Genomic DNA, 26,051 nt, shown 5'->3' on the forward strand with positions numbered 1-26,051 from the left:
TTCGAAAATCTGTTGATGAAGCGGAATGGAGCAAAAGGAACTGAAGTTAGCTATTATAATAAAATAGTGAAAAGACAGTAGAACCTGGCCCTTGTTAAGTTTTTTCATTGTTAAACCTTGATTTGCATCATTCAAAAGCCCACTGCCATACTATGTACAATTTCTAGGATGTCTGCCAAAATTCAGACTAGTGATTAATTTGATATGGGATGTATATGATACCAAGTTGTTTCATCGCAAGTTTTACAGTAGTGGAGCTTGTGATGCTAATTGGGGATTTACTCTAGCGTTTTAGGGACCTATTAGATTTTGTAGTTTAGATTATAAGAAGAAGAGTAAAATGTTATAAAACCTTCCCCTTTCAGTGGTGGGAAAAGCGTCTACAGATTTTTAAAAATGTACGAGAAAAAGAAAAAAAAAAAAAAAAAAACAGTTACATGGAAATACTTGAACGTGTCCGATGTTAGTTTAGATGTCTAGATGCCCCAATGTGTCTCGGATACCAAAGGTAGGATCATTTGCCGACTTGCGTGGTGAGGGTTGAACATAAGAAATGTAGAAAAGTTTTTTCATATAAAAATAAATTTATTGAATCATTAAAAAATACTTTCAATATTTACATGACAAACATCAAAAAGTGCCTTACATGTCTTTGTTTTCAATAAGATGAAGTTTTATCGTTCCACTTATGAAGTGGACATTTGATAACAATTTTCCTTTGCTTCGGATCCTTGTAGTGTATTCGAACGATTGCTCACTTTTTCATTTTCATTTGATGTAGGAACCACCCAGAAAGTGTCATCGGTATACATTTGCTTTTCTTCTAAAGGATCAAACCAACTTGACTGTAACAGCCAACCTGTAGAAATAAATAGTGACACATCAAAAGTTAAATTATCAAACTAACTTGACATATTGTGAAAAATTGAAGTTGTCAACTATTACTTTACGTTCAAGATTATCATGGTTATTGTTAAAAAAGGAAGACTATCAATTGCACAACCAGTTTTCCCCCCGAGGGAGGGAGGGTGATAACCAGTGAGAATTTTTCATGGGGAGGTTCAGAAAATCACGGTCTATGTATACAATATTACCATATTTTGGGATTAGCAGTACAACTTGTGATCAGAGGGTGAGCTAATTTAAAGGGGTTTTAACTGTCATAACTCCTCCAACTGCCTCTGGTGCACAATATAAGATTTAAGAAATCCTTTTTATGAAATGTGGTCTTACTGAATCTGAAAAGGACGACCTGTCTGTATTTATAGCAGGTGTCAAATACAGACAAGTTTGGATGGGGGGTGCAACGGCACCCCCCCCCCTTCCTAAAAAAGCAAGAGCCCTCCTCAAATGAGAAAAATATCCCTCAAAAAAGCCTCCCCCCTAAAAATTTCAATGGCGTGGCCTGCGCCATGATCCCCGCCCCCTAGGTGGGCACTCCCGTTTACAGATACGATGCAGGGATGAATTCGTAAATCCTGTACCAGAACGGCAGTAACAAATAATTAAATCCTAAGTCCCGATCAGATTCAATTATTTTTTTACTGCCGTCCGGAACGGCATTCCGCCATTAATTCACCCCTGATAGCCTGATACGATGTTAAATAATTTAAGCCTTCTTCTAATAATGCAAACCTTCATACCCGTTTTGAACGCTGACATTGTTCCCTTTTTAGGACACTTTTCGGAAGTTTTCAAAACACTTCTCAAAGAACTTATTTGGTACAGCAAGCACACTATTTTGACACTTTTGGGGACGCATTTGAGAATATTTTTTGAACACTGACGTATGACCTTTCATTTGGAACACTTTTCACAGCACTTTATTTGGAACATTTCTTTGGTTATACCAATAGTTTTAGCTGTCAACTGCCGCCGGGCAATGGACAGTCTCCGACCAGGGACGGACATCCTTTTCGACGGTATTCGCGACTTCAACCGACATTCATTACAAAAAATTTCTTATAGTGTCGTATTGGGAGATTCTATTGACTGGTAGTAAAAGAAAGCTGATGAGCTTACTTAGGAAAGAAAGCGATGATTTGACAAGTGCGCCCCAAATGTGTGCTGAAGTTAAAAGTTCAACAAATATCTTAACCGGGACACATTCGTAACATTCTTAGCAATTTTCGTTGCTTTTTTTTTTATATATATAACGGAGTACATTTGGTAACTCATTTTAAAAAGCAATTGAAACACTTTTTCTGAATTAAAATATTCCAATGCGTACTGGAGATTTGCAATGTATTACATGAAAAGTAAAAACAACAAGACACGGAAGCTGACTCAAAAGCAATGTCTAAATTACTGATTTATGATTGGTATGAAAGGCTAATTTTGGTTCTAAGCCGTTACTATTAATTCCCGTGAGTTTCAAATGAAATTCTTGTGTTGTAGGATTGTATGTCATTGATTTTTGTTATTGGTAAATGGTGATAGTAAAATTCAAAATTTTAAACGAGTGCTCCAATTTTCATTGATAGAAAGAAGATTACCTGTAATTAATCCCGTTATTGTTGCAATAACGATTACTGTAACTATATACAAAAGCTGGTAACAAGCTTGTATCTCTGGTGTTCTGTTGATTCCAGGCTTTATGTCAGGAATGCTTCGTTGAATTTCGAAGAAAGCTGTGGTGTTTGCCTCTGGTGCCATGGCAGGGTAAAATTTGTACAAACTGCAAGAAAATTGTGCTACTAAAAATATTGCTGTTTGGATTTACGTTGTTTCTAAGAGAATAAAACATTCCAATGTCATTAAGAAATCATTCTGTATGCATTCGACACATAAACATATGGATTTAGAATGATAGGTAGAATATTTTACTCATCAGAAGTGGAAAGGAATGAATAATTGCATTTAGTTAATGTGCAATTTTCCCATTTACAGGAAAAAATCTGGAATAGATATATGCAACACAAAAGTTTTCAAGTGCTGTGAGCAACAAAACATATCTTAATCAATAATTTGCACGAACAATCTCCCAAGGGTATTTATTGCCTAGTTTCAGGAAGTCGAATGCCTTTCGAACATCGCTGCTGAAGAAAGATAAGACAATCTTACATTTTGCTTTAGAGCCCACGGATTAGAAAATCAAATTGACAGTAAATTATGCTTTTATATGTTAGAAATTCTTGTATGGTCATTGGTCAGAATGCGATACCTGACTTGGGTAGAACTTGAGCTCTTTGCTGAAGCAGCTTGCCATATGATAATTGCAATGGTTTCTCGCTAAAAGTAGGCATTTCGTAAAAAGTAAAACAAAATTTTAAAAAATCGAAGGAAAAAGTACGAAAACATGAACCTCTAAAAGCATTGTTGCAGTCTTTGAAACAGACAGGAAATGTTTAAAGAAAGTTTTAAGACTTTTTTGTACTTTTTAATTTTTGTTCACCAATATGTTTAACCCACCATATTTTACTCACTGTTGTTCGAGTTAATCTTTCTGAAATAGGTGTTTAATCTCAACCGAGATTGCTAACATGAAATTTGATACTAAACTACTGATATTGTGCAAAACTGATATCCAGAAGGTAAAGAGAACTTAACTTTCATTTAGAGTGCTTACAAGCTTTACAAGTGCTACAGGCCATTTTATACATGGTGTCCAGCAAAGGACTCCCTGGTTTCTAAATTAAATATCTAGAAAACAAATGACGATATTGAACTAAAACAAATGGTATGCTTATTGTAAAACCCACAAAAATCATATAAGGGAACTTGGAAATTAGTTTATAATAAAAGTGCCAACAGGAGGCGCTGCACACTGTTACTGCAATAGAAGTCTCCATAAAAAGTGCTGCGAAGAGGTTGGACGATAGTTTCTAGCGTATATGCAAGCATATCTGAGTGGCTAAACTACGCTGAAACAACTAACCTCTTCGCAGCACTATTTATAAAGACTTCGATTGCAATTACAGCGGCAGCGCCACCTGTTGGCATTTTTTGAACTAATTTCCAAGTTCCTGCATATGATTTTTATGGGTTTCACAATAAACTTCTATTTTATTTCAATATCGTCCTTTGTTTCCGAGACATTTAATTTTTAAACCAGGGAGTCCTTTGCTGAGCACCTTGTAAGATATCAATACTAAACAGTTACTAAACGGTAGGAATCAGATTCTTCAACTCAGTTGCTTAAATGAGTAATGAATTATTTAATAATGAAGCATAGTAAATAAGCCATGCCATAATACGTAGTCTGTCCAATAAATACGCGAACTGAGGCCATAAAAAATTTATTTTACAAAATTTATTTCACATCGATTTTGTCCCCTTCAAAGTACTCTCCATTCGTTGCTATGCACTTATCCCATCTTCTTTTCCACTCCTTAAAGCAGCTTTGGAAGTCCTCAGCAGTTAGGCCCTTTTGTTGTCTCGTCATTTCTCGCTTTATTGATTTCAAATCTTCCCCTCATTACATTTTTACATTTTGGGAATAGAAAAAAGTCGCAGGGTGCGAGATCTGGCGAATAAGGAGGATGATCAAGGATGATGATTGAATTTTTTGCAAGAAACTGGCGAACAATCAATGATGAATGTGCTGGTGCATTGTCATGGTGAAGGACCTATCCATCGTCTTGAGTCAAATTTGGTCGCACATGACGCACACAACCTCTCAAACGCTTAAGAGCTATTGCTCCGTGATTTTATCAATTTACATTTTCGACGAACAGTAAAAACAATTAAAATAGAAACTAACGCAACTTGCAACATACGCGCAGTTTGGCGATCTGCCAAGCATTGACAGCTCATTGGGTGTCAGGCTACTATCACTAACATCGACAGTTAGCGGGACTATAGTCCCGCGTCAGGGCCGCTAGCTTGCATGAGTTCGAGTATTTATTAGACAGACTGCGTATGTGAAGAGTTTGTTGTGTGACTTCTCCCCAAAGACTAGCAGGCATAGCTCAGTGCAGGACATTGTGCACCCTGCAGACGTTCAAAACCAACAATGGCTAACTGAGAAGGTCCTGTTTGGAGAGTTCGAAGCATGTAAGAATATGGGCAGGGGGGGAAGCCTGTTCCGAAAAATGTTTAGTACAAGTTTCGACGGGACCCACTGAAGAAGCAGGTCAGGGTGGTCTGATCCCGCCTGTTGTAATTTGGTTCTGGCTTACTCGGACACAGCTTGACCGCGAAGAGATGACAGATGAATTAAAAGCGGAAACAGAACATTCGTTTTTAAAAAGGTAGGATCAGTGAGAACTGTGTTTATTGCAGGGTTGATTTTCTGCCGGAAGAAACTAGTTTTTGCCGCGCCAAACCTGGTTATAACCGGTAAAAACAGGCAGAAACTGGCAAAAACTTAAAAGCGTTTTTAATAACTCAAGTAATTACTAAATGATATTTGTTTAGATAAAATAAAAAATTAAACTTCATTTCATCATTTTAAAAAACAAAATCCTATGCTAGTGCCCTTGATTTAGTTCGGAAAGGGAACTTTTCAATTGCAGATGCTCGTAATATTTGGATTAATCTAACAAAGGGCGAAAATTCATATGGGTGCTTAGGAAAGAGGAGTGACAATGAAAATTAAACAGGCATTACTGACTGTAATATGCTCGCTTATATGCTTCATCTAAATTGCTTGTGATTGAAATTATCATGTGCTTCAAGAAGAAAGTGCCAGAATTTTACTTGCCAATATTAAGCTAGATTTTGTACCTATTATCACAGCTTTGCAAAACAAATAGGCCCCATTTCTCAAAACTTATTCTTCCAGCCAAATTTTTAACCCCAATTACTACATGGTGGATCAGTATAAAAAAAGAAGAAAGTTTCACAAATATTGCTTGTTTTTTGATGCATTGCCTGCTAGCTCTTCTGTTCGAAGAATATTCTAAAGTTTCTCATTTGTGCATATCAAATTGAGAAACTGTTTAGATTTTTTAAACCACCTTTTCAAAGAGGCAACTGTGAGGTCCAAACAATGTAACATTTGATTTTGAATTTAGATAATATTGTAATTAAATTGCTTTGGTTAACAACTAATTATTTTCTCCATGCATTTTCTATTGTATGTCATTAGTTAATTTTTTTTTTTGTCATATTGTGAGTTTTTACCAGTTTCTGCCGCAAATGTGTCTGAAAGTGGTTTTTGCTTTGCCGGTTTTAACCGATTTCTATCAGTGGTTTTAACCACCTCGGCAGAGACTTGCCAACCCTGGTTTATTTCTCGTCCGATCTCGCTGATTATACTATTACGAAACGAAGTGATCTGTTTCCGCTTCTAGAGTCCATCTGACATCTCTACGGGGTCAGTCCATACCAGCAGTTCTGGTGGAACAAAGCAGTTAGTTGTACTCCAAAATTTTGCTTTGGAAGAATAGCTCGAAATATGTTCGAGGCGCAGAATGTACATAGGCCTCACTCGCACCTTATTTAGCTAGGTTGCCCCCAATTTCGCTTCCTGCAATGTCCAGAAGAGAAGAAATCCGCTGAAAGTGAATCCGATGGGGCAAGGAAAGGCTCTTTATTTTATTTTATTCATTTATTTGAGAATATTCATTCCGATATTATCTCTCATACTGCCAAATTGGCCCAAGTGTTGGATACAACATTTGCAATCAGACAAGATCCAGATTTCGTATATAGAGTTTAAAGTCCACAATTATATATTTTACAAAGCGTAATCAAACTGTCGTCTGCCTGTTTTTACTTCCTTTTACAAAAAAGGAAGTATTGTATTCGCAAAAAAAATTTCACCCAAAAATCGGCCTTAATTTCTATTTTGCTCACCCCCAAATGAATTTTGAGTTTTTTTTTTTCAACCTGACCGCACGTGGATATGTGCTTAGGAACCTGCAGACACCCGAAATATCCATTTTGACGATCCCCGAGTTAATTACAACGAGTTTTCTCGTGACGTCTGTATGTACGTATGTATGTGCGTATGTGTGTATTTATGTCGCATAACTCAAGAACGGAATGTCCTAGAAAGTTGAAATTTGGTACATAGACTGCTAGTGGGGTCTAGTTGTGCACCTTCCTTTTTGGTTTCATTCGTATGCTTCAAAGGGGGTCTTTTGCCCCTTTCTGGGGGGGAAATTATTGTAAATTTCGATGATGGTTTTAATTTAGCCACTGTTCGTGATATTTAGAGAGTAAACCATTGAATCATATTAAAACTGCCAATAATGAAAAAAATGACATTAAATTGGAGTAAAAGGAAGTCATGTGATTCACACATCAGCTCGTTTCTGCATGCTCTTCCATGGTTAATGTATACCTTCCTCAATCACCGATAATATCCGTAGTTCTGGAACGTCGGTGAAAACTGCGCATTTAACTTTGCTGTGACGGGACTCTTCATCAATATCCGACGACATAAGAACCGGTTAATCTTAAAACCATGAACCCAAATTGTAAATTACGTAGTGACACGTCCGCCATTTTGGGGATAAACGCCGCTTTCTTCCTATGTCTTCCATGATGAAGTGGTGCGTTTTGCTTCTTGACAGTGATGTTTCTGGGTTGTGGACTAACATAGGGATGATAAGAAACTACAATCATGAAGAAAGCACACTACTTCATCAAAGTAGACATAGGAAGAAAGCGGCGTTTAGCCCCAAAATGTGGAATGTGGACGTGTCACTACTTCTGCTACAATTCTGGGTTTTAGTTAATCTAATACGATTCAAATGTCTTACTAGGAAAAGAAAAGTTTCTGCAATAGAAACACTTTTTCCTAAAATTATATGATAAAATTGTTAATTTTGTAAATAAAGTAAACTTTTAATTGACCTGTATCCGTACGAATTTTCATTTGCGAGCAAAGCTGTAACAATGCTTGTGATTCCTCCAAAAAGTCCTGGTATTCCATGTAAACTGTTGATGCCACATGGATCGTAGACTTGTATTTTCGTTAAAAATGGCTGAAAATATAAATATTTTTTAAAAACAATTGACAGAAAAATGATCTATCTTCATCAAGCATAACTAAAATCTAATGAATTTTGAAATCTTACTGATAAGTACTGAAACCCAGTTACTGAGATGCTACCAGATATTGTCCCTATAATGAGAGCACCAAATGGATGGACCAACAAATTTGATGTGGCTGCTATCCCAACACCTCCGGCCAGCGTTGCATTTTGTATGTGACTCTAAAACAATGAGCAAGAAAAAATAGCTGATTAAACATGTTTAAGCACATTTTAAATACATTTCTACTTCTGCAAAATAAACTTGATGTAGCTGTACTGTCCACCTCTGGCAGGTTGAGCTCCGCTGCCCGACCGATTAAACGATTCCATTAGTTGAAATAGGGATGAGGAAAAACGGCTTAAGAACTTGCAGATTTAGTTTGCAAGTTCTTATATCATATACCAAATTATTGCCCATTTGGCGAACAATATTACTATTCATGTAAGATGTAGCATGCGGTACAGGATTTTCTCGCCAATAAAAGGGTTGCAATGGTAGCCCACCACTGGGCCAAACAATTCCTCGTCATATTAATCGCTCTCCCTTGAAAGAAATAGATTTGCTCAAGACCATAACTCAACTTCTCAGAGGCGAACAGTAGTTACAATACCTCCGACCAGAATCTCATTTTGTATGCGACTAAAATAACGAAAATAAATGATCTGAGTAGAAATTTTTAAGGATATTTATGGTTCAAAATAAATATAGCGCTACTTTTACACCCTTCCAAAGAAATTTTAAGGAGCTGAGTCAAACTTCCACCTCTTGATGCTCCATTCCTCGTTGACTACTGAAGCTGAATTTCTTTCCTCATCTACGACTTCAAATATCTTTAAAAGATTGCCCTATGTGTCCTAAGTGTACTGCTTTTCAGGCTACACCGGACCAAATACCAGATTGTCTGGCATTTTCTAAAGGTGATCTATATGATGTGGATCCGCCATAGGTGTGCTCGATATGCTCAGGGTCACTGGAGACAGACTTGAGACTAACAAAAACATAAGTTTGTTAATAAAATAAGAACTTTATGTGCGGAAATTTCTATGCTTCCTGATTAGGTGTATTTAATATAAAAATTAATACCAAAATATTTACGGCTGTCATTACTATTCTTACTCATAATGAGTTACTTTTAATATTATTGTGCAATTTTGTTTAATATCAAAATTAATACAAAAAATATTTGCGGCTGTCATTACTATCCTTACTTATAATGAGTTACTTTTAACATTATTGTGCAATTTTGTTTATTTTATGCTCATATTAAGTGTGCCTTTGTTCAAACATATGCAAAATTTTAACGAAGGTAGCCTTAGTTTATGTCTTGTAAACTGAAATACGTTGAAATGTCACTACCATCCAGCGCAAAGTTATAAACACGTGGTTGGTATCTATAAACTGAAGATAAAGTGATATATAGTGCATTACTTTTTAATATTTTTGGTTCTTGATTTTCTAAGCTATTTTTCAAAATATGGATGATTTATTAGATGAATTGAACTGAAGTTCATCAGAAAATTAAGTTTATGATTTTTTTTTTTTTTAAGTTCAATACTTAAGAAAATTTTGTATATTTAATTGAATTTTCGGTGACAAATTTAATGAAGTAATCTTTGATAAATTGATTCGTGAATCAAAATTAAAAAAAAAAAGAGAAAAAATGCATGATAACGATTTTTGTCAAATTTACAAATTTAACCCTCAAAATCGCAAATAAATGAAGACGTTTTGTGAACTTTTTGCAGTTTAATAAAAATACATGTACATATGTATTCTGTTTTTAAAAAATGCCTCTGCACTCCTTGTGAAAGGTTGAAAATTTTGGATAAAGATAACACTTTTCTAGAGAATTGCCCCATCTTAAAGACAAGGAAGGGGGATTATTGTTATTATTATTATTATTTTACCATTGCAAAACTTTGAAAATAATGTTGCATAAAATTAAATTAGTCCAATTAGTCTGGACATAAATTAACATTTCAAAGCAATTAGCAATACGTACACTAAGGAACGTACCATTGTAAATTTTCCAGTCTTATGTAATAGTGAAGACACAATAAAAGATGAAATCAAACTCCCAATCAAAGCAAGATAAGTATTCAGTACTGCTCTGTGTTGACTATCACCATCATCTAGTCCGGCATTGAAACTTGGCCAAAATGCCCACAGAAGAATTGTACCTGAAATTTAGCAAAAGTTAGTGGCGATGAAATAATAGTTGGATATTGGTTTTGGTTGTTGTACAAGTATTCATCATTCATATGAAATGGAAGCAAATAAAAACCTACTTAGAAGCTGTGTTGTCTCCAACCAGTCTTCACCTTTTAGCTTTAAGCCTATTACCAGGGGGAGGGGTGCTGGGCGTTGTAAACCAAATTTGATTCAAAAAAGTCTTTTTAATTAAATACGAAGAAGGCAGAACCATTAGTTTAATGAATTTTAATTAGAGCGTGTAATACGGGTATGAAAAAATCTTTTTTTTTTCCACTCTTGAAATTATTTTAGAGAAATTGGTATTAGTAATGGACGCGAGAAGATGTTGTCTTAAGAAGATTGGGATCCAACCAAACTTGCCTTTTCTAAGAACGAGGACCACCATAATCGCCTCATGGTTGGGGCGTCATCATGCCGCATCTAAAGCAACATTTGGAGCTTTTGGCACAGGTTTTAGCCAGGAATTCCGTTTACCAACAGTTATGTTCCAACCCATCCACCCATTTACCAATGGGTTTGGTTCTAGTGTTCTACTCTCCCTTTCCCTACAGAGTCACAAATGTATTTTCAAAATTAATTCGATCTGAAAAATATGTATGAGGCTACAATGATTCTCCAGTCTCATAATCCAAGAACAGACTCACTTTAAATTTAGTAATGCACCTGTTCCGTATCTAGCGATGACGATTCTCATTGAAGAACAAATTTGATATCCTATCCTTTCCCTCCAGTTACACCAGAAGTGTCCACCCTCCCCTAAAAACAAGGGCGCACTCCCCCTAAAAAATCGCGAGAACCCCCCCCCCCCCCCCCCCGTCACCAAAAATTAAGAGCACCCCCTCCAAATGAAAAAAAAATACCCCTAAAAAAACCCCTTCCCTAAAATTTTCAATGGCACAGTCTGCGCCATGACCCCCCCCCCCCCCCCTGGTGGACACATCTGGTTACACTCTTGATCGTTTGGAAACATACACAGAATTAACTTACCGATCATACAGAAAATATTAGAGTTGTAGCTTGGCTTCTCATTTGGATTGCCTTGGACGGTTTTCTTCTTATCAGCAACATAAGCTACGGCACAACCGAAGATTGCAGCAAATAGGTGCAATGAAACTGATTCTCCAGAATCATATGTCTAAAACAAACACGCAACAATATTTAATAAGTTCATATGGGAAACACAATTTACTGGGACCTTTCTCATGTTACCTCTGCATTTTATAAAACATTTTTAAATGACATACACTATTGCCAAAAAAAAATTATGATTTTTGAACTCAGCTTGTGCAAAGTGTTGGCGCAGATGAACAAATGATCCCCTATTCGGGAAAAAAATATTGACAAATAGGAGATGAAAGTGCTAATTTTACTCGTATTATGTTGTAAACCCTTACGTTACAGAGACATAAATCAATACTCTAAAAAGCATAGAGTTCATTGTGACACCGAACTTTATCTGCTGTATGTTGTGCCATAAATGTAGTAATTGTTGAATTAGTTCAGAGGTCGCCTGAGAGGGTTGATGTTAACTTAATGATATGCCTAGATGCTACCGTATTCATACCAACTGGCTAACCAATAACTCCTCTATCTCTTACAGTATTTCCCCATCTCATGTCAGTTAGCTGGATTAAATTTTGTTTTCTTTTTTCGTTTTTTAGGAAAGACTTGAAGCCGTTAATTTTTGCTCCAACCTATTGACACAATAACTTGGAGTAAAACCACATACCATCATTTAGTACTGTTATTTGGATCCTAGGGTTTTGCCATAAGCCCTTAGGATCCCCCCCCCCCCAGACATTGGAAATTGTTTTTAGTTCTTAGACCCTTACTCATCGACTTCTGCCCTTCGACTACCTCAGCCGTTAGAACTTTTTCTTAGTGCTTAGGTTCTCCAAATCAGTGATGTAGATTTCAGGATCAAATGTGTTCAAGTTTCACTTGATCGTTGTTACTATGATTTCCCCTTTATTCTTTGGACTTTGCACGAAACTACTAGGATTTCCCATTAGTCGTAAATTTCTAAGTTCTTTGGTTTTGTTCTTTTAGCCATTGGAATTTCACTTTTACGTAAATTTCCCGTACTTGTTAATATTTTTCTAGGATCCTAGGATTTTGCAATAAACCACTAGGATTTTTCCTTTTGTCATGAGAATTTTTTTGGGGGGTTTTAGGCGTTTCGCCAAACTTATCCATTTTGTTCCTTGGATCTTAGGATTTTGCCTTAGGCAATTAGAACTTTCCTCTTAGTCATTAGATTTTTTCTAGTCCCTAGGTTTTTTTTTCAATCAGTAATTTAGATCTTACATCATTTAATCACTTAGATTTTAACTTTAACTGACTTCTAGCTTTATCAAATTTATATTTTGTCAGCCCACATTGTGATTCTAATTACATGACTACGCTCCCATTGTGTCCATGGTTATAAGCTGGTTTAGTTCCCTGCAAAAATACGGTGAGCTTGTGAATCACGATACACTTTGATTTTTTCTCTTTCTCAGAACTGAAAGTACTGCAATTCGGAACTTATCTTAGGCATGATTTCAATTTTTGTGTACAGAATCGTTCAAGCTCGATAAACCACATTTCGTAAGCAAACAGTTTACATCAAATACATTGCCAGCTCAGTCAATTCCATCCGAGGACTGCAGTTTCGTGCTTATTAGCACTCAAGCTGGCGGTGTATTTCATGTAATTCTGCCTTAGCCCTGGTTATAGGGCGGTAACTTGCTGAATAAACAGTTTATATGTTGTTAAACATTAATTCAAATCAGCTTTTTTCATTACTATATTTATGCGATTTGGTACGTCATACGAAAGCTGTGTTACTATGATGAATTTACGCTTTATATTAACAAAAATAAAATAAATTAGCATGAATGAGGTAAGGTGGTGTAATCACCTGCAAATAAACTTCACAGCAGTGGTTGACATTGGTGTAAATGAGGACTACAATCAGAGTGTGCGCAATCATCTGTAGCCTGCTTATCTTCCCGAAGATTCCGCCAAAGGCTATGACGGCAACTGCTGCCGCGAATTCTCCTTTAATTAAACTGAAATATGAATAATACAATTTTAAAGTTAAATAGGTCAATAAAATTAAATTTTGTTATAATAATGCACTCTTCATTCAACTAATATTTTTAAAATGTAGAGATTAAAATAAATCTGAAATTTTATTTTCTTCCTTTGGGCTAATGTTAAAATTAATTGTGTTGTAGAGCTTTTAATTCATGAGAAAAAGTTTCTTTTGCTCAATAAAATGAAGTTTTATTACAATACCTCGATGTGACATAAGAATTTTTGTTTGTTGTTTCTCATATCCTTATTAATTTTTTTAAGGGCAATTGCGAGGATTTTCTTAAAGGAAAATTCATTGAGGCATTGAGAATGGTGTAAGTGGCAACATTAAAAATGTGGAGGTAACCAGTACAAAAGGTAGGTGAACCTATCTTCTGTCATGAGACAAGATGTAGTACTAGTTGCCCTAATAGGTGCTGTTGTACAGCATGATTTAGAAAAAAAAATTCAATGAAAGTCTACCCAGGGCCTCTTTAAACGCGTTTTACTCAAAACTTAAAAATGTCCACTTACATCCCTTTGCTTCTCAACGCCTCAATTCGATTCGACTCCCAATATGAGAGCTAAAAAATACCATTGAAGAATTTTAGCAAGCAAGATTTAAGATTGTAAGAGCATTATGGTTAATATATTTGATGTTGGTGTATCGATAAATAAGCTTGCTTGATTCTGAAATTACCATGACTAACATTATGCAGTTTTTGGTAACTTATTTTTTCGGGAAAATTTATAAAAAGTGCTTTTTGACCCTAGACCCCAGTTCAACACCTCTTTAATATTTTCAATAAAGCTTGAGTAAGTAATAGAAAAATAATTTTTTTATGTAATCATATTTAAGGAATAAAAATAGACAAGATTCAGAGTCCTAATCGCTCAAGATAAGTATTGACTTACGCGTTAAACTTAATGAATTTTTAAAAATTTAAATATAATGAACCTTTTTAAACAATAAATAATGAACTGAAGACTAAATAAACCGTTAATATTTTATGAATAGGTCACTGCTATAGAATTGGAGTTATTATTGGGATACTTTACGTATGTTTCAACCATTTATAATAATAATTTATCTTGCGTGTCCACGGGGGTATAAGTTTGATTTTCGATAATCCTTCAGAAGGTGGAAGAGGCTCTTTTCTTCCAGAGGAAATTTTGCAAAAGATTAACTTAATAAGTCTTCCTTTTCTGAAGTTTGAAGTATTTGCCACTTTCATTTTAGTCACATAATTTGTTGATGTAAAATAGTATTAACAGTGATTGTCGACAAGAAAAAAACGTGATTTTGAATCATAATCATGCATGATCACACTGCAGAAAACGAACCCTGAAAAAAAAAATAATCGGGGTGGGATTCCTCACCCACCATATTCACCCGACATTGCACCAACTTATTTATCTTTATTCCGATCGCTGTGTGGCAAATAACTTACGAAATTGGTTAATATCCAAGAGGCCACTTCCAGACATTTCAGTCCAAAACCACCCAATATTTATCCACCCAGGACTGATGGCGAAAGAGTTGTAAAAATAAGGGTATTTATTTACATCATTGATTAAAAATAAAAACTTCTCAGAGGTTTATTTGCTTGAAAAAAGAACATTATTTTCCAGTTCCTCTAATAATTTCCGATCTCTCAACTCAACTCAATAAATTCTTCATTATTATTTCGTTAAATGTCATAAAAATAGTGTAATTTTTTAAGTTTCTTACCTTGTAACGTCGAGTTTCATTTTTCCATTTTCTAAGTTCCACCAAATGGTACTAATTATTCCCCACTGCACTGCTACAGCAGCCATCAGAATATTCATACCTACTCCTGTGTAGCCATATTTACCCAGGAATGCGTACAGAAAAGCCACACCGAAGAAGATCATAGCATTGATATCTTGAAACACTGTTGGTAGTAAAGGTTTATAATATGTTGTGAATTAGAAGCAAATCCAAATAAAAAGATTTTTCCTTTTAATTTCAAAAACGAAAGCAGATACTGTGTTATCATTTTTAAAGATTTTTGATCTGCCTCCGCGGTTAGCAGATAGTGACCACGTAATCAATGAAATTTATTCCTAGAAATTTTACACTGTCGTCTGCTTTTTTTACATGCGTAAGTAGTTTGCTTTTACATTTTTTTTTTTTATTATTTCTACTTTTTCATTTATTTATTATTACTCGCTGCTTAGCCCAGCTTTGCACGATCAACCTCGAAAATAAAAGTTATGTCAAGGGACGCGTGTTCAACAATCAGGCTTATATTAGAGAAAAAAATTCTGTAGAATTTCCCATCAAAATAATCATTCTTAAAAAAGAAAACAACAAATCCAAAATTCCTAAATAAATTAAACGCAACACTCCATAAATACAACTAAAACCCTTGATTATTTTTTGCTCGCAGCAAATAAAAAAGAAAGAAGATAAATCGCCAAATAATAATCAAAAGGGGAAATTTTTACTTCGAAACAAAATCAAAATTTTATTTAGTCACAGTCAAGAAAAGAAAAGTGTTGACCTTCTGAATCCCTGCCAATTAAGTGTTAGATATGCTATAATTACGTTTTCAAGACTTCATTTCTGAAAAACTTCTTTTTCGTAATATTAGTGAAGATTGCCTAAAATTGCGTCTTGGGAACTTCAGTATCAAAAATATGCCGATCTCAAGGAGGGGGGCGATCGCCCCCATCGACCTTCCCTTGTATTTGTCCTTGTTAAAATATGACATCCTCTAAATCTAAAGTAACTAGAAATATTTAGTTATCACTAATAGTAAATTCATTAGTTGATGATGCTTTATTATTTTCTCAAATTCAACGGGCATTCAAACATAATAATCAAACACATTCAAAAATAGTATTTAAAACGTGTAAGTTAAAGTTTTCTAAACAGTAAAATTCAAATTACTTACTTGGATAGTATTTAGGCAAAATGTTGGGCTGATGTTCTTGTTCGATGTCGTTGCTGCTGTTGCTAAATTTCGAAACTTTGGGAAGTAAATCGTCGCCATATTTGAAAAAGAAGGCGAAAACAACGATGAAAAAAAGTTGCAGTAATGCAAGAGTCCATTCGAATTTTCTTTTCCAAACCATTGGTTTGATAGAACTGAAAGACAAAATGTAAAGTTTTTACAAAAATCTCATTTTTTATGCCGTACTATACTCGTATCAGAGATTTCTTCACGCCTGGTTTTGCAAGCTTTAGCTGATGATGAACACCTTTGGAATAAGGAACACGAGAAGTTTGTTTCATTTTAAACTAACAACCTTTGGAGGGCAGATGGATCGCGTTTTACGCCACGCACCTTTTTACGCTAAGAACACCGCCTTTGGCGGCTTCTTGAATAAATTTGTTTGTGGTATATTATTATTCTCTTCTCAATATCTATATAGACCTGTATATCTAAATATACATTTAATCTCGAAGTATATTAATCTAATTTCTCTATATTAATCAAGTTACTTACATGTATTTATCTTTGCATCTATCTATCTATCTCTACATTTGGTTTTTCATCTTTAACTGTTTTTATTGATAAATATGTATATAATGTTACACCGCTAGATACATTGTGTAACTCGCTACAATGTATATTGATTTCAAACTTAAACTGAATTATTTTCATGGTTAGACTTTTGACAGTGAGCAGTTAAATTGAGTTTCGCTACTTGCAACAATTATTAACACAACAATTATTTCTGGTTCAATTAGGAAAAAATTATTTTCAAATAAAAAAAGAACCGACTTCAAAAAACAAAGAGGAACTAAAAAGTAAAAAATAATTGGTCATACTTACATACGTTTTTCTATCCAAACGTATAAATCAAATTTATTTTACAATTCCAGTACAAAAATCAACTAAACACCCAATTATAAAATAAACACTGATTTTAATTACTATTCGATGAGTTATTTTAATACCAAACTAATTATATACGATCTCTTAATTTTTAATAACCATTTGAAGTCGAGGCATCCTATAAACTACTACATAACGTAACTGAGTAGGTTTAGTTTTAAAGACTTGCACGTTTAGTTAAATTAGCGTTTTACTCAGGATTTGGTGGGTTGTTAGTTAAAATAAGATTAGATAAGATAAGATTTTTATTAACAAAACACACATACACAACAGTAAGCAAAATAAAATAAAGTAAAGTTAAAACATACAAATTATAAAACATAAATTACAAACGTCATAACAAAATATTAAGAAAATCTTGATTATAGTTCAACATGAGTTAGTAGTAAATTCAACACTAAAGAGCGCCAAAGGCACTGTCCGCAGTGTTATTTAATTGGTTTAATAATTTAGTAGAAACACAAATATGTATTAAACAGTAATGTTTACAAATTAATTTTACACAAGTAATAAATATTTCACACAGAACAATAATTCGACTGTTTGACTCCAGGAAAAAAAAAAAAAAAACACAATAACTCGCATTGAAACATTTTATAGTATAAAAAATACAATACAAAACGTTAGGTAGTTGTTTATAGGAAGCCCCGACTTCAAATGGTTATTAAAAATTAAGAGATCGTATGTAATTAGTTTGGTATAAAAATAACTCATCGTATAGTAATTAAAAGCAGTGTTTTTTTTATAATTGGGTGTTTAGTTTAATTGATTTTTGTACTTTGAATTGTAAAATAAATTTGATTTATACGTTTGGGCAGGAAAACGTATGTAAATATCACCAATTATTTTTTACTTTTTAGTTCCTCTTTGTTTTTTGAAGTCGGTTCTTTTTTTATTTGAAAATAATTAATTTTTTGCTTTTTAGTGGTGTAAATATAAAATAAGTACGTAGGGTAGAGTATGTGGTACACTCTCTACGTACATCTCGAGTGAGAAAGCGCTTTCGACGACGTTTCGAAGCGTCGTCGAAAGCGTCCACTCCTTGGTGATAAACCGTAATCGACAAGCAGTTTAATGTCAACAGGCAACAGCAGACGTACAAAAGATTGTACGTGTAGCACGTCAACGCTATACCTGATCTTACATTACAAAAAGTTTTGAGTCTTCTTGTGTCACTGTAGTTTACTATAGTTGGGGAAAACCTAATTTGGTAGCTTCGTATTGTTGTAATTAGGATCTGCGTAGCCTTCCCAATGCTGCTAAGATAAGTTTGTCCCAACTTAGAATGAGAAAATTTGTATATTGTTCTTGAAGCGCATAAGCTCTTGATGAATTATAAATGAACAATATTGTTGCGAATCGTCATTTTTTTTACAGTGATTTTATAACCTAAAAAGTATATTGTAGTTCAATAGGCCATGGTTCACCTTATTAGATCCCCGATGTTCTTATTTAGAACATTGGAGTACAGGGGGGAGATATGATCTTGTACTGCATATGCTGCTGGACATATGTGCACAAAATGTGTGCAGGAGTTACCAAAAGCAGAAAATGACTTATGAGTGCCTCGAATGTGATGATTGACCTTTCTCCTTTCCATTGAAGTAAATATGGAATTTTCAATAATAAACTTTATTAAATGTTTTATTATCAAAAACTAAAACTTCAATCTTTTTGAGCTTGATAGTACTTTTTGGCGTTTTTTTTTTTTGTTTTTTTTCAGAGTTGGTCTTATTGAAAACCCCTCTTCCTAATAAGGCCAAATCACCACTCTATTAAAACAGCTGACAAACATCATTGGAACTTAAATTTTCACGCAGAACTATTTTTACTTCCTTTTACAAAAAAGGAAGTATTGTATTCGCGAAAAAATTTTCACTCAAAAATCGCCCTTAATTTCCATTTTGCTCACCCCCCAAATGAATGTTGAGTTTTTTTTTCGATTCGACCACATGCGGAAAAGTGCCTAAGAATGTATAGACACGCGAAATATCCATTTTGACCATCACCGAGGTAATTACAACGACTTTTCTCGTGACGTCTGTATGTATGTGCGTATGTGTGTATGTGCGTATGTGCGTATGTATCTCGCATAACTCAAAAATGGTATGTCCTAGAAAGTTGAAATTTGGTACATAGACTCGTAGTGGGGTCTAGTTGTGCACCTCCTATTTTGGTTGCATTCGGGTGTTTCTAAAGGGGTCTTTTACACCTTTTTGGGGGGAAATCATTGTTAATTTCGATGCAAACTCAAGTGGTGTTATAATTTGGCGGTCACTTGGCGATATATCGCCAGTCTTTTGGTTGCCAAGTTTTGTCGCCAACTTGGCGAAAAATTTGGCGATTTTTTTTTTTTTTTTAAATCTGCTTTCAATGTGGCCATTGCTAGTGATATTTAAAGAGTTAGAGAGAGAATCCCATTAAAATTGCAATAATAGGGAAATAGCATTAAATTGGTGTAAAAGGAAGTCATGTGATGCACACATCAGCTCGTTTTAAGTTCCTTTTACAAGAAAGGAAGTATTGTATTCGCGAAAAAATTTTCACTCAAAAACCGACTTCAATTTCCATTTTGCTCAGCCCCGAATGAATGTTGAGTTTTTATTTCGACTCGACCACACGTGGATAAGTGCCTAAGAACGAATAGACACGCGAAATATCCATTTTGACGATTCCCGAGTTAATTACAACGAGTTTTCTCGTGACGTCTGTATGTACGTATGTGCGTATGTATGTCGCATAACTCAAGAACGGTATGTCCTAGAAGGGTGAAATTTGGTACGTAGACTCCTAGTGGGGTCTAGTTGTGCACCTTCCTTTTTGGATGCATTCGGGTGTTTTTAAAGGGGTCTTTTGCCCCTTTTGGGGGGGGAATCATTTTTAATTTCGATGTAAACTCAAGTGGTGTTATTATTTGGCGGACACTTAGCGATAGCTCGCCAGTCTTCTGGTCGCCAAGTTTTGTCGCCAACTTGGCGACAAATTTGGCTTTTTTTTAAAAAAATTGATTTCCATTTGGCCACTGTTGGTGATATTTAGAGAGTAAACTATTGAATAACATTAAAATTTCCAGTAATTGGGAAATGACATTAAATTGGAGTAAAAAGAAGTCATGTGATGCGCACATCAGCTCGTTTCTTATTTTTTATGAGTTATATGATGAATGTGCAAAGTTTGGAGCCATTTGAATGAAAATGAGCGAGATACTGGGCAATGAACCTTAGGGTGGTCTTATTTGACGCACTTTCCTTATCAAATGAACTAAGAACGTAAATTTCTTCCTACTGTACTGGTTATAAAGCATTTTGGTGAAAATATTATATAAGACGATAAAAATTAGGTATATTTGACAATCATTTGTTTTTATGTTGAATAAATGAGCGACTGAGAAAATAAATAGGTAAATGAACTGATAAATAAATGAAAAAATAAACAAAATAGTGAATGAATGAGCTCAATTGGAAATATGAATAAGAGAATAAAAATCTAAAAACATGATTAAATGAGTGAATGAAATAATTATTAAATAACTTAATGAATGTGTTCAATGTTATTCACCTGTTCATTCACTCATTCATGTTAATCATTTCCTTAATCTTTCGCTTTTTTATTCATTAAAAAACTTAATCATTCACTTTCATTTTCGGTCATTCACTCCTTCATTTATTCATTTGTTCGTTCATTCATTCAATCGTTTACTCATTTATTCATTTTTGCACTCATTCATTCAATCGTTTACTCATTTATTCATTTGTTCACTCATTCATTCAATCGCTTACACATTTAGTTATTTCATCTTTCATGCATTCGCTTAGATGTTGCTCATTAACTCGTTCATCTTCCTATTTATTCACTCATTCATTTGCTTATTCATTTATTTATCCGCTTGATTACAATTTTCATTCATACCTTTCATTATTCATCAGTTCCACTCATTTATTCATTCATTTCTCTCTTCATCAATTCGTTCTTTTTGTCAGGGATGCCCACAGGAAAGGGGGGAGGGGATTATGGCGCAAGCTTAGCCATCAAATTTTTTGACGGGATTTTTTAAATTTATTTACTTAAATTTATTCGTTGATTTATTTTTATGTTAAATTATTTATTTCATTTTATTTTATTTTGCTTTGGTTTTGTTTCATTTATTTATTTAGTTTGTGTGTGTGTGTGTATTATTGTCACTGGCGTAGCACTCAAATTTTCTAATAAAATAATAATAATAATTAAAACTTAAAAAAAATGTTTAGAAAAAAAATAAAAATAATAAAAAAGGGAAAGAGGGTTTAGAAAAATTGGAGGGGGGGGGGCACTCCTGCTTTAAGTCATTCACTAATTCACTCATCCATCTACTCTTTCACTTATTCCTTCTATCATTCAATTCATCGTTTCTGCATTCATTCTTCCATTTTCTCTATTAGGTTACGGACACAATCCATACAAGTTTCGTTTGGGGAGGCCATAGACACAGCCCTTAAAGTATAGTATTTTGTCGTCTTAACGGTGACAGATACCAGTGCTACGTAAAACATGATGTGTCTCCCATATATGGAGACATACAAGTGAAACGGTAAAATATATTGTGTCGCTTGCACGGTGACACATGAGAGCACAGCATTACTCTATAAAACGAGATCTCATTCGAACAAACTACAGTAGACCCTTGTTTTACGCGGGTTTATTTTACGCGGTTTCGATTGTACGCGGTTTAAGATTTTACACCTTTATTTTATTTTACGCGGATGAGTTTCGGTTTTACGCGGACGCGGCAATGCAAACAGATTAAATTTTCTCCTCTTTCAAAATCCAAACTCCTAAAGATTGCAGATTACGCGTAATCAACTGAATTTTGGCGTGCTAATAACGAACTTAATAACGGCCCCTGGAGGCATTTTATGCGATTGGTTCCAGAGCTCTTTCCAGAAGTAAAGTTATTAAACTCACACAGTTCAGAACTCACTGGAAGAAGAACTTTTAGGAGTGACAAAGGAAGCCAAAACCAACGAGGATGCCGACTTTGGTGACACACAACCAAAAACGTTCGCATTGAAAATTTTGAGCCATTCCTAGACAATAGAAATTATCTTTTTAATTTGTTAGTGAAGGAAGATTCTATCATGGAAATGACGCAAGCGATCATGGATGCGTTAATGCTCTGCAAAGAATTACAGAGAAAAATTCTTAATAACTGCCAAAAGACTATCATTGCCAGCTCCTCTTTATAAACAGAACACGAAATCAATATATGTTTTCTTTATGCGTGTTGTGCGTAAAAATCGATATAAGTACACATTATACTTATTATACAATTAGTCATCACTAAAATGAAGTATTTTTTAATCTACAAAACATAACCCGTATTTCAACACTAATATTAGGTCTCAATTTACGCGGTTTCGATTTACGCGGCATTTCCGTGGAACGTAACCACCGCGTAAAACGAGGGTCTACTGTATAAGCATAAGCAGACACAGGGGTGCCCACAGGAGGGAATTATGGCGCCATCAAAATTTTCGGAGGGGGGGGGGATTTTAAAAGTTATTTATTTATTTATTTAAATTTATTAATCGAAAAAATTAAATTTATGTATTGATTTATTTTTTATTTAACTCGTTTATTTTATTTATTTTTATTTTATGTTGTTTAAATTTTAATTCATTCATTAATTTAGTTTGTGTGTGCAAGGTGTATATGTTTTTGTCATAGCACACAACTTTTCTTTTAAAATATTATAAATAAAATAAAAAAGAAACTAGTATGTTGTGGCCATCACGAAACTTTCTTCTATATTTTTCCTTTTTCTGATCCCTCCCCATGCTTGACGAGGAAGCAATATTCCTAACAAAAACAAAATTACACATACAAAAACTTGACGACCATCCCAATGTCTGAATTATTGTAAAAACAAAACAAAGAGCGAAAATTGAAAGTTACTTTAAAAGCTTTACTTGAATTAATTACAAATATTTTATTTATTAACAAACATAAGATGGCAACAAGTAAAAATTTTAAATCATTGAGATAATATTTCCTCTCATTCGCAACTCCAACGAACTATAGGGGGCACTGAAGTCACTGTCTAATGGCGGAATTGAAAACTACAACAAACGCACATGGTAACGAAGAAAATGCTAAAAGTGTTGTGATTTTTGTTCGTACGTATGATTTTTTCGCTTTATTCTTTTAAAATTAATTTTCAAAGTCTTGTGGATATTCTGGCCCACGTAGAAAGAAATGAGAATTCAAGAAGCATTACTAAACGTCAAAGATTCATGCAAACTACGTAGTTCGTAGTTCTAAGCAGCTATTTCCACGATGTTGAATTCGATATTTATCAATTCTTGATAAAACTAAATAATAATTGTGGCCTGACAAGAATAACAATTAATGCTAGAAAATTCAATGTGACATTACAAATTGTTATCGAAAGAAGATGATACTTTTTTGCCTTGCTTGGCTAGCGCTTATTTTTTTTTCCATTTGTAGTTGAGTTATTTCTCTCGAATTCCCGAATCGGTTCATTTAAAAATTTTCTGTTTCGATTTTTCTAATTTCTGAGTTACGATTTAATTGTGTCATGTTATGCAAATCATCAACAAAATTCTCACGGATATATGGTGGTAGTTTTCTTTTCAGTTGATTGACCATTATTTCCTTTCACTTATCGAATTCTGTAATCTTACTACCATTTTATTCCACTCATGATAAAAATTAAAAATGGTTTAACTAAAAACGCGAAATCTCGCCAAGGCTACTTTGCTCGCACAATACTAAAAATTAATAACCCTAAACAAATTTGGCGAAACCTTTCAGCTGAGAATAAAAGGAATAAAGTAAATTCTTTCTCGGTTATTCATTTTGTTCTACGATAATATATTCAAGAAAATATTTTGCATACTGTCCATTCCAACTAAATGCTGCTGTAAAATATGGTAAGTTTAATTAATTTAAGATTTAAAAAAACCCCATATTCTTACAAATTCATACAAAACAATAAAAAATTTTACCTGGTATAACGTTATCCAATTTTGTTAATCCAGAGTTTTCTTGTTTACGCTTCCACCATTTAATACTTTTTTGAAAGAAATAAGGAAAACTAACATTATTTTGAGAAGCTCGAGAATACTACTAAGGGACGAATTAATTTCTGTTGTTGAAGGCGTTCTTAGACATGTTGAATGCGTTACTCAGAACAAACTGACCGCGTTTACGTCAACAGACACACGTGATGCGCAACGTGGCAATGTTTTAGGTGCAGACGCAGTTTTATAAATCACCGCAAGGTAGCGTATTCGAGCGCTGGAGTTCCGAATTTCCATACAATTAAAATCACGAGAAATACGCAGACGACAATCTATTACGATTTATCTTTCTTATTGTTGCATTAATAAAAATATTTTTATTCGCAAAAAAGAAAAAAAAATCAACACCTCTTGGAGCGATCGGCGTCAAAATTGAACCAAAGCCTGTTTACATATGGATTCACATATATTCCAAATTTCAACCAGAACGTAGCATTACTTCTTGAGATAGGGCACTCAAAATGGAAAAAAAGAACGGGTGATTGCGCTACCCCCTTTTTAGCTGTTGACACAAAAATAAAATCAGTTCTTATACCCACTAAGGGCTACTTGCCGATAAATTTTTCTTTCATTCCGTTCATTATTTCTTGAGATACAGCAGTCACAATTGACGACAAAAAACGTTCTATAGCTCAAACCCCGTTTGAGTTATTGACACCAAAATTGAATCAGCACCTGTTCCTGTTAATACCAACATATGGACCAAATTTTGTTTGATTCCGCCAGTTACTTCCTGAGGAATAGCAAGCACGCGTAACTCGAAAAACGTCCCATTGCTCCACCCCCCTTAGAGGAATTCGCGCCAAAAACTAATGGGTTCAAGTTCACATAGGGGCACATATGTGTACTAAATTTCGTTCGATTTTAGGCGGTAGTTTTTGTTGTAGAGCGGCCACAAAAAACTGGTCACACACAGACGTGACACACATACACACACACACACATACACACATACACACACACAGACAGACAGACATTTTCCAAAAATGGTCGAAATGGACTCAGCACACCTCAAAACGTTCGAATCCGTCAAAATTCGAAATTCGAAAATTTGCACGAATCCAATACTTTCTTCTATATATTAGATATAGAAGAAAGTAAAAAACAAATTAAATGAAACAATACATAAAAAATATTAAAAAAATTAATTAAATTAAAAAAATAAACTAATAAGTAAATAAAATTCAAAAAAATAATAAATTAAAAAATAAAAAAGGGAAAGAGGATTGAGAAAACTTTTTTTTTTGGGGGGGGGGGATTTGCGCCATTGAATTTGGGGGGATGGGCACCCCTGAGCAGACAAACGAGATTTCTTCTTTGATATTCAAAAATTTATGCACCTTATTTTACATCAGTTTATTAAGTTTAGGGTTTTATATCTCAGTAAAATAAAAAAGTCATCTTCGAGAAAATATCATAAAGAGCAACACACTTACCTCTTCCTTATGAACTTGTCAAGGCCTGGGACTGGAAAGGAATGATAACCCACGAAATCATCCACTTTATTTCCCGTTCTTGCCCAAGTTGAGAGTATAATTAATTACTGTCGTGTCACCATAAATTAATAACTCTAGAGAGCTTTACGCTTTTTTTATTTAATTTATAACTTTTACGATGTGTGTCAGCTGAACGCGCACTTTCCCCGAAAGAGTTTTTTTAAGAGCAAAACAAAGCGCAACAGCGTTTTTAACTGCAGTCGCTAAGGGGTTAAATTAATTTTTTTGATCGAAGTGATTTCTGGAATTTCAGCAAGAACTATGCGTTTTGGACAAGTATTTGGATTAGTTCCTCTTTCACAAGTTTTTTTGATCTTCCATATATTGTATTCAGCGCCTCGATGGGAGGTGACTGTGACCTAATAAAAATTTACTTATTCAGCAAATTTTGTCCGACGATTTGG

The 26,051-nt window shown here is 34.3% G+C and overlaps 1 protein-coding gene across 1 annotated transcript; it reads right to left on the reverse strand.

Moving 5' to 3' along the window:
• Positions 1-645: 645 nt before the first annotated feature.
• LOC129228099 (ammonium transporter Rh type A-like) lies at positions 646-25,615 on the reverse strand. Its single transcript, XM_054862739.1, has 10 exons — positions 25,588-25,615; positions 16,125-16,318; positions 14,936-15,119; positions 13,046-13,196; positions 11,131-11,278; positions 9,946-10,109; positions 7,971-8,108; positions 7,747-7,877; positions 2,496-2,677; positions 646-859 (listed from the first exon to the last, which is right to left on the reverse strand). Exons 2-10 carry the CDS (start codon positions 16,303-16,305, stop codon positions 687-689), a joined length of 1,452 nt encoding a protein of 483 aa, XP_054718714.1. The 5' UTR covers positions 16,306-16,318; positions 25,588-25,615; the 3' UTR covers positions 646-686.
• Between the last annotated feature and the right edge of the window lie 436 nt (positions 25,616-26,051).

Source organism: Uloborus diversus, chromosome 8 (assembly GCF_026930045.1).
Source record: "Uloborus diversus isolate 005 chromosome 8, Udiv.v.3.1, whole genome shotgun sequence".
Taxonomy (NCBI): Eukaryota; Metazoa; Arthropoda; class Arachnida; order Araneae; family Uloboridae; genus Uloborus; species Uloborus diversus.

Coding starts and splice junctions, on each gene's coding strand:
- LOC129228099 (XM_054862739.1), bottom strand. CDS start 16,305: ATGGTTTGGAAAAGAAAATTCGAATGGACTCTTGCATTACTGCAACTT. Junction 7,878..7,970: donor CTGGGTTTCAGTACTTATCA/GTAAGATTTCAA, acceptor TTATATTTTCAG/CCATTTTTAACGAAAATACA. Junction 860..2,495: donor AATAACGGGATTAATTACAG/GTAATCTTCTTT, acceptor TTATTTCTACAG/GTTGGCTGTTACAGTCAAGT.